The sequence below is a fragment of the Hyalella azteca genome, unplaced genomic scaffold (genome assembly GCF_000764305.2).
Source record: "Hyalella azteca isolate HAZT.00-mixed unplaced genomic scaffold, Hazt_2.0.2 contig10770, whole genome shotgun sequence".
NCBI classification, from domain to species: domain Eukaryota; kingdom Metazoa; phylum Arthropoda; class Malacostraca; order Amphipoda; family Hyalellidae; genus Hyalella; species Hyalella azteca.
Window position 1 is genome coordinate 438,168 of NW_025940792.1, and position 18,286 is coordinate 456,453.

The 18,286-nt window shown below is 40.7% G+C and overlaps 1 protein-coding gene across 3 annotated transcripts; it reads right to left on the reverse strand.

Annotated features, from left to right (window-relative positions):
- Nucleotides 1-2,325: 2,325 nt before the first annotated feature.
- On the reverse strand, nucleotides 2,326-18,131 carry LOC108666477 (collagen alpha-1(V) chain). 3 transcript variants are annotated; one of them, XM_018153361.2, is made up of 26 exons: nucleotides 18,058-18,131; nucleotides 17,106-17,268; nucleotides 16,211-16,468; nucleotides 15,403-15,591; nucleotides 14,986-15,171; nucleotides 14,410-14,545; nucleotides 13,719-13,843; nucleotides 12,703-12,900; nucleotides 12,291-12,407; nucleotides 11,634-11,822; nucleotides 11,008-11,214; nucleotides 10,469-10,675; nucleotides 9,997-10,248; nucleotides 9,508-9,669; nucleotides 9,104-9,158; nucleotides 8,743-8,849; nucleotides 8,188-8,565; nucleotides 7,728-7,997; nucleotides 7,176-7,337; nucleotides 6,269-6,484; nucleotides 5,710-5,957; nucleotides 5,082-5,147; nucleotides 4,674-4,861; nucleotides 4,111-4,298; nucleotides 3,769-3,984; nucleotides 2,326-3,152 (listed from the first exon to the last, which is right to left on the reverse strand). In XM_018153361.2, exons 1-26 carry the CDS (start codon nucleotides 18,123-18,125, stop codon nucleotides 3,000-3,002), a joined length of 4,704 nt encoding a protein of 1,567 aa, XP_018008850.2. In that variant the 5' UTR covers nucleotides 18,126-18,131; the 3' UTR covers nucleotides 2,326-2,999. The 3 variants fall into 3 exon arrangements, with proteins under 3 accessions (XP_018008850.2, XP_018008849.1, XP_018008851.1); XM_018153360.1 differs by lacking the exon at nucleotides 18,058-18,131 and adding an exon at nucleotides 17,906-17,999; XM_018153362.2 differs by lacking the exons at nucleotides 17,106-17,268; nucleotides 18,058-18,131 and adding an exon at nucleotides 16,790-16,818.
- Between the last annotated feature and the right edge of the window lie 155 nt (nucleotides 18,132-18,286).

Here is an 18,286-nt window from a genome sequence, read left to right on the forward strand (position 1 = left end):
CATCTCTTACTATGTTTGTTGGTAAATTTTAGAGGATGCTCCTGTGTACGGGTGTATAGGTCCCCGAGGTGCTTAATTAATTGTCTTTCCAATGCACCGCCCTTCCTAAATCCAAAGCCCCAAGCTCGTGGCCCCCACCTGATCTTTTTTACTGGTGCTTATCGTTTAGTAGATAAATAGATCTGGAATAATTTGCATGTAGTGGCAAAAATTCAGCTGAGGACTCAGCTAAACAGAAACGTTAATAACAAAGTTGAATTAAAAACTAGGAGTAGCAAAAATCTGAGCTCGAATGACAAAAATTCTAAACTGATTTTCAAACAACATTGCGGTGATCATAAGTGAGTACAATGATGTTCGTCAAGGCAGGTTCCGAATTGGCGATCAGCTGTTTTTGTTTCAGTTTAGTCGAGTCTTGATGAATTTGAAATAACGTACTTGCCACAGAGAATCCGGCAGCCTATGAACTAGCACCCTTCTAGATACCTATATATATACTTACTTCAGTAACGTAGATACTGATTTTTTGCCCCCCTCTCACGTAACTCGTTTACCTATACAGCTCGTTCTCTACCTACAGCTACACCGTAACCTTCGGAAGATGGCACATTTATCTACACACCCTTCTCATGGGTGGCACGATAGATTATTGTGATGAGTAATGCCTATTTCTTGAAATACCAGTGGGGTTTTTTAGGGCGAGAGTTTGATATTCGTGCTGGAGGTAGGAGGTTGTTCAGCAGTGGCTACTTAGACAGAAGTCGTAGGCCGGGATTCGAACCCCTCGACCCATGCATTAGCCCCAACTGACGCCTGTCGCCACTACACCAAACTGTCCCAAGAGCAAGAAATTTGGGACTGTGATGTATTTGAATTGCGTGACGTCTTCTTTAAATTATGAATTAATTTCGCGTACAGTAAAGTTACTCGTCAGCCCGAAAAACGCCGTTGTTTTGAAAGCAGCATTCGAAAAAAACTGAAAGTAAAACAATAAATTGAATTGATCAATTTGAAAGTTGAAATATCATCATTTGTCTTTAATTTTAACGCTGGTATATTTTTCACGACCCATGACAGGCTGCCATCATGGATTTTCTGCCCTGGACGCCCTGACTCGCCTACTAAGCGAGCTGGAGATCAGGGGCCCAGAGGCAGACGCCCTCCAAACTCGTAACTTGTATCAAAATATAACGGAATAGTCTAGAGTATTTCCGATGAATGTAAGTGTTCTGACGGCCGCTGTTGTAAATTTGTTTTCAGGAGTTCTACACGCTTAAAATTTTGTGGCCGTAAGTACCCCTTTGGCAAGCGTTTCATGTGCTAGCTGAGCACATACTGGTAACCTGTATTAGGGCTGCATGGAAATAATTTTGGGGTTGGTGCCACTGGTCAACAAAGTTTCAAATGATTAATAAATACCTTCCAACACAGTTGACTTTGATTGAGTCATTACGAAAAATCTCGAACAAAGTCTAATAAATCAATGAACTCCTAGCGAATATTCACAATCTTTGCGTCAATAGACAAGATTTCTTTCTTTAGAAGCCAATAAATAATGAGCTTCTCTCGTAAACGGCCTCAGATTCAAGAGGCATAAAGTCTACGGAGTTTACTCTTTAAATTTAACTATAAATATCATCTCGGTGACGGCATCAGATAGTTCTGCCCCTTATATGCATCTGAATTGTATGATCACAAATCGTCTTCTACAGTTAGCTGCGATACTTTAATTCAATGTACGAACATCTGACTGCGCATTAATAACCTTATAGAGTGGGCAATGCAATGTTATAGAAAATTATAGTGATGTCAGCTTCGATTGAACATGTTGGTCTGTAACCAATTTTTACCACATGGCCATCTTACCATAAGCGACGAAATTTTTCACAACTAGTTACGAGTTTCAAAACCCCAAGACGCCGCCACAATCTTTGTCTCTTAACTACTTGGAAAATCTAACTTGAGATAATTTACAACGGCAGTGCAATCTTCATTCAATTCCTTAATGTGTAGAGGGCATTTTTCTAGCAAATTTCGTTATTTATTTCTCCAGCATATTGTAACAGTTAAGTGCATATGATGCACTTAACTTCTCTAACACATTGAGATTGTGACAAACTCGTCGTGAAGCTTCATAGAATTTAAAGCTCACCGAGCATTATGGCCTTCGGAGCAAACTATTTTGTTCAGTGTTCAGTCTTTCAGTTTTCTTCAGTCAACATTATAGTTGTTTCAGTATAGGATTTTTGTATTTAAAAATGTTCATTTATGTACATTGTCCCATAAAGGGAAAGCGGAAAATTTATAGGACAAAGAAAGACGATGTGATTAATCAAGAATAGATCCATTCTTGCTTAAAATGAATAGATATAAAACAAACATTTATACCTTTATACAAATTAAGGGGAATTACTCCTAAGCTTATTCTAATATCGCCCATATAAAGGAAAGAGAAAGTGTCTGAAAATCCAGACAGAAAACATTCAGCATTACTGTGACTCATCAATACGTTCATGCACACTCCAATCATCCACACATTATTCAGCTTTCTACACTTCTTAACAAACTGTGTACACTTTATACAGAGACTAATTACACAACAATTCAGTGTCGAAAATGACACGTACTCCGTAAAAGTTCCTGCTACAGAACTTTTGGGTATCATCGTTGAACTTGAAGAAATCTTGGAATGGCGCATCGAGCTTTCTGAGTTGGGAATAATTTTTATTGCCCATCTTAACACTACAAAGAAATTAAAAGCATCTATAAGGCATCTGAAAGTAGAATTTTGTCGATTACTCGAGAAAATCCGGTCGTCAACAAAGGGTTTAAATGAATGTTTGAAGAAGTCTTCAGCCAGGGGAGCTTTAGGATTATTTGTTCCCTCTGCAAGGCCAACTTTAGGATTATTTCTTTCCTCAGGAAGGTGAACTTTAGTATTATTTCTTCCATCAGCAAGCTGAACTTTAGGATTATTTGTTCCCCCTGCAATGAGAATATTATTTGAAGCACACTGGACCAGCTTTGAAGCCGAAAGCTTGGTTCGGTAAGCCGAAGTCTCGCGGCTGAAAGTCCACCAGAGGGAGAGTGGCAAGTTTGGTGGTGCGGATCTCGAAGATGGTGCTGCCTTTCCCAGGGAGACCAATTTTCGACTGGAACGAAGGAGCAAGATTGAATCGATGAAAGATTAAGATCGCAATTACTTGATTCGAGTTGAATATATAGAAGATAAAATACACTCAAAATATTTTCATAGTTCAATTGATTAGTATTTCCTAATCCTAAGAGCTCGTAATTGACATACAGTGAAACTTCCGCCATCATTCCAAAAATGAATGGGCATATTGTTCGTATATTGAAACGCCTTCGAACAAACAGCACGAGAAGAAACGAGCGTAAAATTTACAAGCTCTTTTGTTAGGATGGCACACATGGGGCAAAAATATGTCGCTATTTGGCCAAAGTCTCACTAATTTATTAAATTTATGTGCGTCAATAAATTGTTCTGAGTTCAATTTAAATGTGTTTAAACTACTCCTGCAAAAAATACTATTCCACCAATCAATACCATAATAAGCCTTGAGCATTAAATCGTAATTGCAGTTGGATTTTCTAAACATCTTGACTGAACTTTCCAAGAAAGTAAATCACGCAAACTCACCGCGCACCCACTAATCAATACCATAGTAAGCCCTGAACATTTAATCGTATTTTAATTGTCAAAATATCTTGACAAAGCTTCCCAAGAAAGGAAGCTCGCAGACTTACCGCACATCCATCAGAGAGCACGTCAGGTTTGTTGGCGTCAATGGAGAAGATGTGCTCGTCCTGCCCTATGAGTCTGATTGCTTTGTCGTGACTGAGACTGTCTTCGTCAAACCAGGCCCTGCTCTGCACGCACGTGTACGTGAAGTTCTGGTACGCGTACGACGAAAGCAACCGCAAGAAGTTCATCTGCACCACGCCAACCGTCTCGTATGTGATCTGCCGCAAAGTTTTAACATTAGTACGGCAGCTACTAATAGGAAATTCCAATTTATTTACCTAAAATCGTTATCGAATTTAACTAAATGCCTTCTCATATTTACCTAAAACCCTTCTTTTGCTAACCTGGAAGCCTCCTCGCAGGTCCGAGAACCTGGCATCAGAGTTGGCGGTCTTCCTCCATGGAATGTTGACGATGCTGGCCGAGTGTATGTCAGGGGACACGCAGGTCTCCCCGTCGACGGTCATGTTGCAGAACACGTAGATTGCGTCGTCCGGCATGCCCAGGTTAGGGTCGATCCAGTACCAGCCGTCTGCGTTGGAAACTCGTTTAATTCGGCAACAATGCACATAGCATGCGTTTCGAAGAGTTTAATTGTAAAAAATTTTGATTGATCAAATCATCTTCAGTGCACTGAAATCGTTGGATTTAAAATAGCGCTTAGATGTTGCAAAAAAATACTTGGTAGAAAGCGATTAGATGAAATAAATATAATTCATTTCGCTTGGCTATTGCAATATCTTTTTTCAACTTCAAAGTTCATCAACGAAACTCTGTTGCATCTAAACAGAAATACGTTACACTTTTGAGCAGAATGTATCTTCCACAAAAATAGTTTTACTGATTTTTGCGCGCATACCTTACAGTATGTTTCTGTATTACTTTTCTTGTACTCTTTATTACCGACCTTTAAATTTGGGATGTCCGTAGAAAAGATCCTTGCACGTTCTAGAAGGATTGTCTTTGGTCCCGATGGGTTTCTTGAGATGGTCGAGGTCTTGCCGCATGGTGTAGATATTTGTGTACATGTCCAAGAGCTTTCCATCAAGTTCATCAGTGTCGATCGAGTCTAGTTCTCCATTTGGCTCGTCCGATCTGGGCATACATCATTCAAGGTTAGAATATCTTTCAAAAAAATCTCGTTAGTCATATTTTTGTTAATATTGTAGGTTAAATTTCAATTGAGCATAGTCTTTTAATGTGACTGTTTGGGCATTATCTTCAACGCTGTCACCGTTATATTATATTATGACATTATGACGTTATATTATATTTGATTACTATTGTATGGAAAGATATGTAACGAAGTACGCACGGAGTATTCACGTCGTCATCGCCTCTGTTATTGGGCCTGGAATTACGGCCTCTTCTTCTGGTGGGCCTGTAAATCAATACGTTCAATGAATGTTTCGGAGCCCAGCACACTTGTAAGTACAATATTCTAATCTGGTCACGTGAAGTTAAATGAGAAAACATTTTAAATTCACGATAATAAATTCATTATTGTTTCTAAGGGTGATAAGTATTTATACAAATCTGTAAATATAATTGAGAACATTATCTTTTCAACATTCGCACCCGTTAAAAAAGAGATTCTCAAATAATTGAACAGCTTTCAAATTTTACTGTAATTTGAATAAAATACTTTCTTAGGAGTTGAATTGAAGATAAACTCAAAATCTAAATGGAATTTTTTCACGTGTTGCGTTTCTTTTTAGCTCATTTTCTCATTTATGGAAAAAATGCACTATTGTGCTCGCCATGTCCGTCCGTCCGTGACTTCACGTTTTCGTCGACGAGAAAATGCGCTCTCTGTTACTCACTGCTGTGAGTACTGAGTTATATATTTTTTTCTTACCGCTTGCCACAAGACGCGGTATGAATTCTATTAAATTTTATTCAAATTTAATCAAGAATCAGAGAGAAGGCAGCGTGTTAAGTACCTGGCAGCTTCTCTCTTGTAGCGCTGGTTCTGGCTCGGGTCGTATGGGGCGTCTCGCTGGAACAGAAGCTCAGGAGGCAGCAAGGGAAGCTCTCCAGCAGGTCCAGGCAAGCCTGGAGGGCCGCCTGGACCAGTTTCTCCTTTGGGTCCAGTTGCTCCTGGAACTCCTTTGGGTCCTGGAGGCCCACCCAGACCAGGCAGGCCTTGTGGCCCATCATTGCCTTTGTTACCTGGAAGTCCGACTGGCCCCTGCAATGAATTACGGGAAATTAGAATGTTTATGTTTTTCCTAGAATCTATTTATTCTTTTGCAAATGGAGAATCTCCATTAGCAATTAACTATCGTGTGAGAACGCTCCTATTCGTAAATTAGTTTGGAAAATTTACAGTTTGTACATGACAATACATATATTACAGCCAACATATGTAGCATAGCTAACGCACGAAGTTACCTTGATCCAAACTCGCTTAAAATTATGAAGCATAAGATGACTAATTGAATTTTTTAAAACTTTCTCTCAATCGACCAAATGAGTCAAATTTCCTCCCATGGCTCTTACCGGTTCACCCTTCACTCCACGGGGCCCTTGAGGCCCTTTCATGCCAGGCTCTCCCTTCTCGCCAAGATCTCCCTTCGCTCCTGCGACGCCTATCCTTCCTCGATGTCCTTTTTGTCCTCCTGGTCCTCGCGATCCCTTCATGCCTTTTTCCCCTCTGAGGCCTTGCTGGCCTTGCTGGCCCGCTGGCCCCTCCTTGCCGGGCACTCCAACGTCGCCCTGGCGTGAATGAATTTATGAATTCAGGGGTCATTAAAATGTACACTACACAGTTGGAGGGTCACTCAAATGTACACTGCACAATTCGCATTAAAGAGACTACACTCAGAATAATTAATGGGTCATAGTGTAAACACAAACTTTATTAGAAGTAGAATGAGAGGGGAGCAGGCGTAGAACTGATGCATTCTTTTTCCCGGCCAAATTGGGCAAGGATTATCCACATAAGTGCTAAAAAGGTACGCATTTTGTGAACAAAGTCACACTCATTTCTCTGAGTGAAGGTTTTGCTGCAATACGCCAGATCGTTTGACCTCTAAACTACCGCTTTATTGTTTATTTATATAATTAACTTTCTAGTCATGGAATGAACAATTTGATGTAACCAACTCTTTCGGGCATTACTGAAAATCCTCTTCAATGTCTGCTCTTTTTAATATAAACGTTTAGTTTATAAGATTAGTTTTGCCTTTACTTCCCTAGCCCTCGTTAGAAAGCAAAAAGTTACACATTTTATTTTCATCCATTTCTTACAAACATGGCTAAAGCATGAACGACACGACTCTATCCACTAAAGAAAAATTATTCTGATTTCTAGTGTCAGCATTTCAAGAACCTGACGTATTTGAGTATATTTTTTCATTAAATGTTCTTTTAAAAATAGTTTTCCTAACAGGATTGCAAAACTCACGGCGGGCCCAGGAGATCCACGTAGGCCTGGCAGGCCTTGAGGCCCCGGCAGTCCCTGTGGCCCGGTTAGGCCAGCGGGGCCAGCTGGGCCCGACACGCCGCGGTCCCCTTTGTCGCCTGGCAGACCAGGTGCCCCTTGAGGCCCACCAGGTCCTTCTGGTCCCTGAGTTGTGAATGAGAACGATTATGAAGACCGAAGTAGGGAAATAAAAATAAATATTTTTTATCAAATTAAAATTTTTTTAAAACTATCATAAACGAAACCATTATGACCCACCGTGCTGATATAATTTCTTTCTAAAATACCCATATATGAGCTCCAAAATTACAGTAAGAGGTGTCAGCAATGAATTTCTTAATGTTTTGAATTATAAATAGAGGAAAACAGATTTTATATTAATAAATCTTTTGTTAGTAAGCAATTTATAATGTAATCAGTATTACGTTTCGCTTTCCGAATAATTTATCGTTCATAACTATTAGTAATTTTGTGTTCTCAATATAATTACTACGCTAGCTGAGAAAGTTCTACCAAAATTTCACATTCACTCACAGGCTTTCCAGGGCTTCCATGCAACCCCATCTGTCCCGGCGGTCCTGGAGCTCCTATAGGTCCTGGGTCACCAAGTTTTCCATCCTCGCCATCTTTTCCAGGTTCGCCCTTGATACCTTGTTTGCCAGGTTCACCAGTGGGGCCCGGGAAGCCTGGCGGTCCTGCGTTGCCTTTAGGACCAGGAGGTCCTATTACTCCTCGGATGCCTGGTGATCCTTGCAGTCCCGGCTTTCCTTCTTCTCCTTTGGGTCCATGTGGTCCTGGTCCTCCCTTTTATGCAGATTAATAATCATTTTACTTATTTCATTCTCCTGATCTTTGTATGCTCCGCTGAACGAAAACATTAGTTCATGAAATATTTAATCAAGATTTCCTTTTTGTTTCATGAATAATTATTTCTCATAAGATGTTTCAATATTTTAACAGATAATATCCTGCACTGCGTTCACGAGTGACTCACGTGTTCTCCATCTTTTCCTGGATCCCCGGGCAAACCCGGAGGCCCTGGCTCTCCCTTCAGGCCTTGCAGCCCATCGGGTCCTGCGGGACCAGGAAGTCCGGGACCTCCTTTGGTGCCAGGTAATCCAGCCTCTCCTGTCGGTCCTATCGGTCCTGGAAGTCCGCGACGTCCTCTGTCACCCTTTTCGCCGAGTTCTCCAGGGGGTCCTGGCAATCCTTGTTGTCCAGGGGAGCCTGGAGTACCGGGTACTCCTACCGGCCCGTCCTCGCCCTTCCTCCCTGCGTGGCCCATCACTCCTGGAGGACCTCGCTCTCCGGGTGCTCCAGCGGCTCCGGGTGCTCCCCTTAGACCAGCTGTTCCTGGTATACCAACTGTGCCCTGCAAAAAATCGTAAATTAATTTTCATTTCCCAGAATTATTTTTAGCTCTCTTAAAGCTATCATATCAAGGACGCCCACGTGTGAGCTAATAAGCCTTCTGACCAGCCAAAATTCTTAACATTTTGTTAAAAAAATAAACTATGAATCCTAAGCAGAGGCGAGCTGTTCAACCAACCTGTGCTCCTTTGTCTCCTTTGTAGCCCTTCTCCCCTGGAGGCCCTGGCTCTCCGTTGTCACCATCCTCCCCAGGTTCTCCGACGGGACCAGGTGAACCGGGTAACCCTGACGAATAGTGCAATATTTTAACTGGTTGATGTACCAATAAACATTTTAATGCATTATTGATAAAACTCTGTCTATCAATCGATTTGCGGTCGATTTGCTCAAGAAATTGTTTATAATTTCTTTATATTATGACAAGTTACAAAATTAATGAAGTTAAACAGTGAATTTAACAAAGCTAAAATAACTAAAAACTGAAAGTTAAGTAATACTTATAGTTTAATATAACTAGTTCATTTGATCCCCTGACTCACCTCGGACTCCAGGCAGGCCATCTCTTCCAGTGGGTCCAGCTGGTCCAGGATCTCCCTGAGGATATAACGAGTAATTGATCGCACAATATATATTCATTCAATATCACTCTGGAATACATCTACAAAAATGGTTTAAGATCAATAAGTTGAATGCGCTCTATTGCGTTGTTTGAAAAGCCAACTTAAAAATTCATGTTACTTGGTCTTAAACGTGTGTAATTTCTAAGAAGATGATTGTGAATGGTAGAAAAACATTCACAAAAATTATTGAAAATATTTTATTTAATAAAATTGAATGGAAACTATAACAGTTAAATTAGTTTGTTAACAGGGAAGTATTTTTTACGGGCTTGGAAAATTAATTTGTGAGGCCCTACAAGACATGACAATAACTCATGAATTACCGCTTCTCCTTTGGCTCCAGATGGACCCTGAGATCCTGGTGGACCAGTTTTACCCTGGAGCCCCTGAGGGCCCGCTGCACCTGGAATTCCTATTGATCCTTTGTCGCCAGGTGACCCAAGCGGGCCAGGGGGCCCTTGTTCGCCTTTTAGCCCGTTTGCACCCTGGTTAAGGAAAATATTATTTGTAAATGATCAGTATTGTGATTCTGACACGTCTTATTCATGAACCTACTGGAAAGCAAGAAACTGGTTGATTGTTTCGTACATATATTATTTGAATCTATCATTCAATTACTGGTAATTTGCCAGATAGTATACGCAGAGCCGATGGATCTGATGAGACACTAGTTTATGGATGGTAGAGTTGAAGCTGCACGTGTTCTCATGCAGGTGTAAGGTTGGCAATGAAATACTGTAGAATGAGTTGATGAATAGGCCGCTTATAGTGCGAGTAAATTATCTGCATTTGAATACAAAATATAAACTAACCGGAATTCCGGGCAGTCCTCGTTCCCCGGGGAACCCAGGCAGACCTGGAGGCCCAACGGGACCAATTTTTCCAGGCGGGCCCATGGGTCCAGGTGGTCCTTCCTTTCCAGCCTCTCCTGGACGTCCTTCGCCTCCTGGAGACCCAGGAGGTCCAGGAGGACCAGGTTCCCCAGCAGCGCCCACTTCACCAGTCACGCCAATGGGGCCGATGACTCCAGGGGGGCCAATTGCACCTTGCGAACCTGGCTCTCCCTGCGTCCCGGTTACATTCAGTTATTTTAATGCAATAATTATTTCAAATACTAATTTTTTGAGAAAAATCTTCCGTTCATTTTCAGAAAGAATGCCTGATCCGTTAATATTTCCGCCTGAATAAGAAATATTTGTGTGTTAATCAAAATTACTTTAGCATTTCGAACGTTGAAATGCAAATATTTGTAATGAAAAATAAAGCGATATCCTCTGCACTCACGGGAGGTCCTCGCTCTCCGGGAGAGCCTTGGATGCCGTTCTTGCCGTCAACTCCGGGGTTGCCGGTGGGGCCTTCGAAGCCTCTGGGTCCTTCTGGGCCCTGAGGCCCCGTTCCTCCGGGGGGACCTTCAGACCCAGGCTGTCCAGTGTCACCTTTGGGCCCGGTTTCTCCTTGCTTTCCGCGACGACCTCGAGCTCCTCTGAAGCCCTGTACGCAACATTACGTCAAAAGCGAATTATTAATAACTAGGTTAAAAGTTTTCTCTCGCCATTGAGACGCTACGTTTGAACACAATTCCATTTTTAAAACTTATTAAATTATAAATGTAATGCAATTTCAACTGTATCCGAACAGGGTATTGTGCGTAGAACATTGCATAAGCAGCTGATCAGGAGTTTTGTCTTCATGTGAGTGTAATGACGTGACCTCGGTATCATATGAGTTCTCAGCGTACTAAAATTACTGAGATGACAAAATAACAAATTTAGAATTGGAGCATTTTTACGTATAAATTAAATTAATGTCTAAACTTTTCTCACCCTTGGTCCCTGTTCGCCACGTTCCCCTTGCAAGCCGAGGTTCCCACGCTCTCCTTTATCGCCAGGCCTTCCCACTAGTCCAGGAGAACCTTTATCTCCCTTCGATCCAGGAGGACCAGGATATCCAGGGAATCCAGGGACACCAAGTTTTCCTTTCTCGCCTGGAGGACCGCTAGGACCGGCCTCTCCACGAGGTCCTTCCAGCCCCTGCAACATTCAGATCGGTCTTAAATAAAATCGTTGCGATGTTCAAATCGGAGAAAAATCTGGGGAAAAATTTTAAGAACTGTAATTCAGTAACTAGTGAAATCAACGCAGAATTGAAATCGGTATCTATTGAAATCAATGGAGCGTTAAATTCTGTAACTGATGAAACCCGTGCAGATTTGATATCGTCCAAATTTCTCTTGTTTATGACTATATATATCGCTTCAACAAAGCTTAAAAATGTCTTCTCTCTGGACCGCCTTTTTTTATGTACGAGATCTCGCCAACCAAACGTATTTATATATTTAGTAAGCAATAATATCTCGTTTGACCAAATTTTTTCGGTTAATTTTTCTTGGGGAGGATGGGAAAAAAATCCTTAGCTCAATAAAGTAAAGAAAACAGTTCGCCTTGCGCACCTTAGGTCCCTCGGGTCCCTCCAGTCCAGCAACCCCAGCAGGGCCGAGCTCCCCTCGCTCCCCCTTGTAGCCGATGTCCCCTTTCTCCCCGTAGGGACCCTGCTCCCCTTTGTCCCCTTTCTCCCCTTGAAGGCCTCGGTTTCCTTGGTCGCCTTTGACCCCCCTGGGGCCAGGGAATCCAGCGGGGCCCTGTAACGTAAAAGCGTATTTATCATAATAGAGATAAGATTTATTGATGATAGAAAATCATCAAAAACTATTCTCGTAATGATCTGAAAAATTAAATTACTGATTTGGAAAGGAAATAAATCTGGTAAACATAAGAAAAAATCCATCGGCATAATTTACGTTAAATGCAGGGCTTAATGATCCAATCGATACAAAATAGGAATAACGTATAGTGATAATTTTATAATTTATAAAAATAGGAAAAATATTTTGCCATCTGCCAAATGAGAAACATTTCGAGTAGCATGAAGCTCAAATTCTAATAATTCCTGTTTCATCAGGTAAAATTTTAAATTTATTGAATATATTTTCTCCGGCCCCATAATCATAAAACGATTTTATTTTGCCCTTTCGGAGGTATTTGAAGGCATTTGTAGTTATTTGTTAATAATATATTGACATTAGTAATAATAACAAAAGCATCCGTACCGAGCTGCCTAGCGGTCCTTTGTCTCCTTTAGGTCCAGGCATGCCTTGGTTTCCTGTAAGACCTGGCAAGCCGTCTTCTCCAGGCAGTCCAGGCACTCCATTTTTGCCTTGAGGTCCCTGCAACGACACCCGACTTAATGTGCATTGTATGAGAATTAATAAATCATGAGGAAATTTAACGCGAGGCTATTTGATTTTATTGTTAAAATTCTTGTTCAGTTCGCATAGGAATGAGGCTATTTATTCGATATAATATTATTAATAACCAGTGAACAGTTATTTATCAAAATGTAAAAATTGAAACAATTTCGGGAAATATATTGTAAAATTCAAAGATTTTCTATAATAAAAACAAATAAATATAGAAATTGATATCATTTGTTAGCAAAGCGCTGCATCTCAGCAATCTCACAGCGGGTCCCGGTGGGCCAACGAGGCCTTGTGGCCCGGCAGGTCCTACAGGTCCAGTGGGCCCCGACTGTCCAGGAGGTCCGGGCTGACCAGGGGCCCCGTCGCTGCCTTTACGGCCCGGGCCTCCTTCGCTCCCTGGGATCCCCGGTGGCCCTGGCAGTCCAGGAAAACCTCGGGGCCCAAGGAAGCCTCTGGGGCCCTGAAATTTTTGGTAATAACAAATATAGATTTTAGAACAGGCTAATGCAGGGAATCATGAATTGAATTCTATACTCGTCCTGGGAATTCAGTTCAAAAGGAATATTCGTTTCACATGAATTACGATCAAGCAACCGAGAATATATTCAATTTTGCTCGTATTCTGCAATAGATGCAAATTTTTGAAATAAAAATTAGAAACTGTACGAGTACATTCATAAAAAATATAATAGGGGCCTTATTTCATCGACTTATGTCATCTAAATAATATTAGGGTAACGTGGGGCAGCGCGCCCCCCACTTTTTTTAAACTAAATTTTTGATGAAGTTTTAATTGATACGAGGTGGTTCTTTGTTTTGTTTAAAGGTGCAATTAATGAGGAATGTATGATGTGAATTAGACGCCATAAATATTACTTTGAAAAAATAATTCAAAGTAATTTCAAAATCTTCATCTATAGTAATGGAAAAAAACTTTATTTAGCGGCAAAAAATTTTTTAGCTGGACTAAAACAGTTATTCGCAAAGAACTTAATAACGCAAACATTTAGCAAAACGTAAATCCGTACACTTCATCCCAGTGAAACTGTCGACCGGCGGTAGAGAACACGGACCAATATCTGCCATACTTAGCGAGAAATCCGCTATGGGCCCGTGACCCGCAGTGGGCTCGCTGCCCCATGTTACCCTACTTTTGAGGTCAGTGATGAAAACCGTTTAAATTGACAGCCCAGCAAAGGCAATATTGTTTATTGAGTTCTAATTTCATTTGCAATTAACGCACTATTGAACTTTTTGAGAAGAAAATAGACGTCGTACCATTTCACCAGGCAGTCCAGGTAATCCAGGGGCGCCTGTTTCCCCAGGCATGCCTTCGTGTCCAGGCAGTCCAGGAGTGCCTGAAGTGCCTTTAGAGCCTCTGTCTCCTTTCTCCCCAGGCAGTCCTGCTCGACATGAAAATGTTGTTTCCTTTCAATTGTATTTTTCAAATTATTCGTAGATAGTCATGCTCGATTTAAAAATATTATTGTTACATTTTAATTGCCGTTCTCGGATTTTTCAGCGACAGTCCTGCTTGGCATGGAAATTTATAACATTAGTTTGATAAAAGCAAGAGTTCACCAAGTATTTATAAGCAAAAAAATGACAAGTAAATGCAATATAACTTATTTGGATGTGTATTTATTACAGAATGTCTGTATCCATTTATTGCGTTTCGAGTCATGCATTGCGGGTATTTATTTATATCTTTACACACCTAGATTCGAGTCATAAGATGCGTGTACTCATTAAAAATCGTCAGTAAATGCTAGCTGAATTCATATTGATTCATATGATACATGTATTTATTTCTAATTGTTTAAATATACTCGCACCTAATCATTTTAAATTAAATAATTAATTAATTATTAGTTATATAAAAAATTAATTAAACTATTTTCAATTAAATAATTTTAATTAAAATTAATATTTCATTATTTCATTTTTTAATTAAATATTTCAAACGCACCAGGTAGACCGGGTTGGCCGATGAGGCCTTTTTCCCCAGGCGGGCCCGACAGCCCGCGCTCGCCGTCCCGACCCGGCCGACCCCGTCGCCCGTTCTTGCCCGGCGGACCTGACATCCCGCGCATCCCACGGGGTCCCTAAATTATCAAATTTTAAGTTTAAATAAATTTTGAATATGATTCACTTTTATAAACCCCTAAATTGTGATAACTTTCACGCATGCTTTAAATTCAGTCTTGAAAAGAGCATAAAATTGAAATAATTACTACAGTGCCATTCTTCATTTTCATATTGTCAACATTTATTGATTCAACTATATAATTGAAATTGCATTTATTCATGCCGCAATTAATTATCATTGGATGTATAACAGGACAAAAAATGGTATGCAATAATATCCCTCCAATTTTTTAGGGTGAACGCCGCCATGAGTTCACGTAAAAAAATAATAATTGGAAAAGTAATCTTGGTCTTCTTAAAATATAAGTATATGAACATATATCTTATGTTGATGATTTGAAAAAATGCGCTAGCCAACATATAATATTCTTCAGAAGAAAGTGACCACGTCACTCACCGGTAGGCCAACGTCGCCAGGCTCTCCCTTGATACCAGGTTCCCCTTGAGGGCCCTCGGGGCCAGGGAGGCCCGTGAGGCCCATGGGCCCCGCCACGCCCCTCATGGCCATCATGTGCTGGGACAACATCTGCTGGAACTGCTCCAGCATGCCGTCTGGACCCTTCTGGTTCCCTTGTAGGTTTAGCTGTCGATTTATTGCGTAATTAATTATTCATATTTACTAAAAATGAACTGAAATTAAAGTTTATTATACTACGTTGCTTTAACAAATAAGAAACTTTAGGGACATGATATGTTCATGATATTTTTAATTAAAACTTATTTCCTTTCAAAACAGTGAAATGCCGTATATTTAATTTAAAAAAATGCTCATGCCAGTAATTAACATTCAATACCATACTCGTATTTTACTCACCGGTATCATGAATACGTGACCGGGAGCTCCTTCCCCTCCGTCTGTCCCGTCCAGACCGTCCCGACCCCGTTCCCCTTTGGGCCCCACAGGTCCGGGTGGGCCGGTTGGGCCCGGGTAGCCCCGGATGACGCGCTCAACGCCGGTTGGTAAGTCCACGTCGTATGAGCTCGAGTCGAAACCTCCCGAGTTCTTTGTACGGATAAGTTCAGGGATATTGTATTAACTCTTCACAAATTAGAATTTTCTGCGACTAATTAAACCCTTCGTGAGTATTTTTGCTGTATTTAGTTAATTAAAATGATTTCAATACCTAAAGTCTTTTCACTATATGTATTTAAATCGTAGAAGCAATTTTCTATTTGAATATCGCGTTATGAGAACATTTTATCAACAAACATGACACTGTACAGCTTCCTGTTAGAATGATTAATACTGTCTATAGGACATTCGTTACGAACTACTAACAAATGTCCCGTTAGGACATTCGTTAGGTTAGGACTCCCAGCATTCATCATGTACGTCGAATATCAGGCATACTTGAATCATGCGTATAACTTAAAGCTTTACATTAGTTTTGAAATGGAGGGTTTGTAATATGCTGGTCATTGTGAATGCAATGCATTCTATTTCTATAGTAAAATTACAGTTCTAAATGAGGAAATAAATGCTTGACTATCCATCTATTGCTGAATGAATTAAAAACAGTTAAACCGAAATCCCTAGATATAATAATCCATGCATTTTATGTAAGAGGTGAATTGCATGAATAAGTCAAGTAATAAGAGTAGCAATTGCACGAATGTCTCACGTATGAAGAGTTGTCGTAGGGTTCATAGCCGCTGTACTGAGGGTCATCGTCTCCTCCCTCGATGGTGATGATCTCGTCAGCATTCTTGGTAGCATAGCTACTGGTGACACTAGCAGCGGTCTCCACCTCGCTCTCACCCCACGACGCCGGCGCTAGGGTCGACCTCGGGATCGGGGTGTCACAATTGGGCATGTAGAGACGGCAGTGTTCGTACGCCGCCTCAGGACCGGCTATCAAATCCATTTGTTGAATATCTCCCTACACAAAGAAAAAGGCTTCATTAGTTTAGTTAGTTAGAAAAAAAGTTAGTTTAGTTCAGTTCGTATTCCCTTATCTTTATCTCTTTTAAATGCTACGTATATCATTCTTTCATTCCCATTATTCATTACAGGATGCCCTAGATATAATGTATGTTTCTCACGGCAAAGAGCTCTTATTCGAGCAGCTGTTGTCCGCTCCAATTATTCATCCATCATTTCCTATTCCCTTCATCTCTTTCGAATGCCACGTATATCATTCTTTCATTCTATATACCATTAACCATTACAGGAAGCCCTATATTTAATGTATGTTTCTCACGGCAAAGAATTCGTCTTCAAGCAGCTGTTGTCCGATCCAATTATTCATTCATCGCTTCGTATTCTCTTCATCTGTTTCAAATACTACGTATATCATGCTTTAATTCTATATACCATTAATCATTACAGGAAGCCCTATATTTAATGTATGTTTCTCACGGCAAAGAATTCGTCTTCAAGCAGCTGTTGTCCGCTCCAATTATTCATTCATCGCTTCGTATTCTCTTCATCCGTTTCAAATACTACGTGTATCATTCTTTCATTCTATATGTCATTATTCATTACAGGAAGCCCTATATTTAATGTATGTTTCTCACGGCAAAGAATTCGTCTTCGAGCAGCTGTTGACCGAGCAGCCCTATGCCGGCCTGGGATATATGCGAGGGAGAACTGCGAGGCAGCGGCACCGTCTGAATGGTGAGGCAGTCCACCAGCAGCGTAGCGCTGTCACCCTTCACGCTGATGCTCACGCGATGCCATCTGAGAAATAAATTGTGTTCAGTTCAATAATTCCTGGTCGTGTCTCGTGAGGAGATACGATCAGACATCCAGTTATTTCCAGGAGAACCTAGGGGAATCTATTTCATTGCACGTATTTCTACTGGGAGACTTTTTTTCTGGCAACTAATTCTACGGTTCCCCTTGGAAATGGGTTCCCCTAGGTTCCCCCTGGAAATAATTCCTACGCAATTGTGAATGCGCGTCTTGGATTTCCTCGAGAGACGAATATTTGATGGTGTGTCTTTCTAGCTACGAGAGAGCGGCTCTCTCTAGTTACGAATTTTCTCGAGTAGTGAAAATTTAGCGGTGAATTTTTCTATTACGGAATTTTCATTAGTGATGAATAATTGAAGGTGTCTCTCTCTAGTTGCGAATTTTAACTAACGACAAATATTCAAGGTTGGCTCTTTCATGTTAATTGAAAATTCACTAGCAACGAATATTTGGAGTGGCTTTCTCATGTTACGAATTCAACTAGTTTTGTATTCAGCTATTGGGTAATTTAGCCGCCTTCCGAACAACGTTGTAGTTGTGCTGTTTTCATTCTTAAACTTTTCAGAACACAAATTACTAAATTGAAAAAAATAGTTCGTTGGAAGAGTTAGCATATACTCACTTGCCGTCGTTGATGCTGACGTTAAACATCATCGAGTTTCCCTCGTAAGGCCTTCCGTCCTGGTCCATGTAGAAAAGAGTGATCGAGTCTCCCACCTCCATACAAATTATTAAATAACAAAAAAATCGTTGTAAAAGTCAGCGTGTACTTACTTGCCGTCGTTGATGCTGACGTTAAACATCATCGAGTTTCCCTCGTAAGGCCTGCCGTCCTGGTCCATGTAGAAAAGAGTGATCGAGTCTCCCACCTCCATACAAATTATTAAATAACAAAAAAATCATTTATCTGTGTTCTAGATTTATCGAACTGACGATGGAGCTGGTCTCCGAAACGTTTTCAAAAGAGATATGCTAAATTTTTGTGGTGTTTTCTTCGCTTTTA

Excerpts from the sequence above, each read along its gene's own strand:
- LOC108666477 (XM_018153361.2), bottom strand. The coding sequence starts at position 18,125 with ATGGACCAGGACGGCAGGCCTTACGAGGGAAACTCGATGATGTTTAAC. Across the intron at positions 12,901-13,718 it reads CTGGACTGCCTGGTGAAATG|GGCCCCAGAGGCTTCCTTGG; the intron begins GTACGACGTCTA and ends CAAAAATTTCAG. Across the intron at positions 6,485-7,175 it reads GTGGATCTCCTGGGCCCGCC|GGCGACGTTGGAGTGCCCGG; the intron begins GTGAGTTTTGCA and ends CATTCACGCCAG.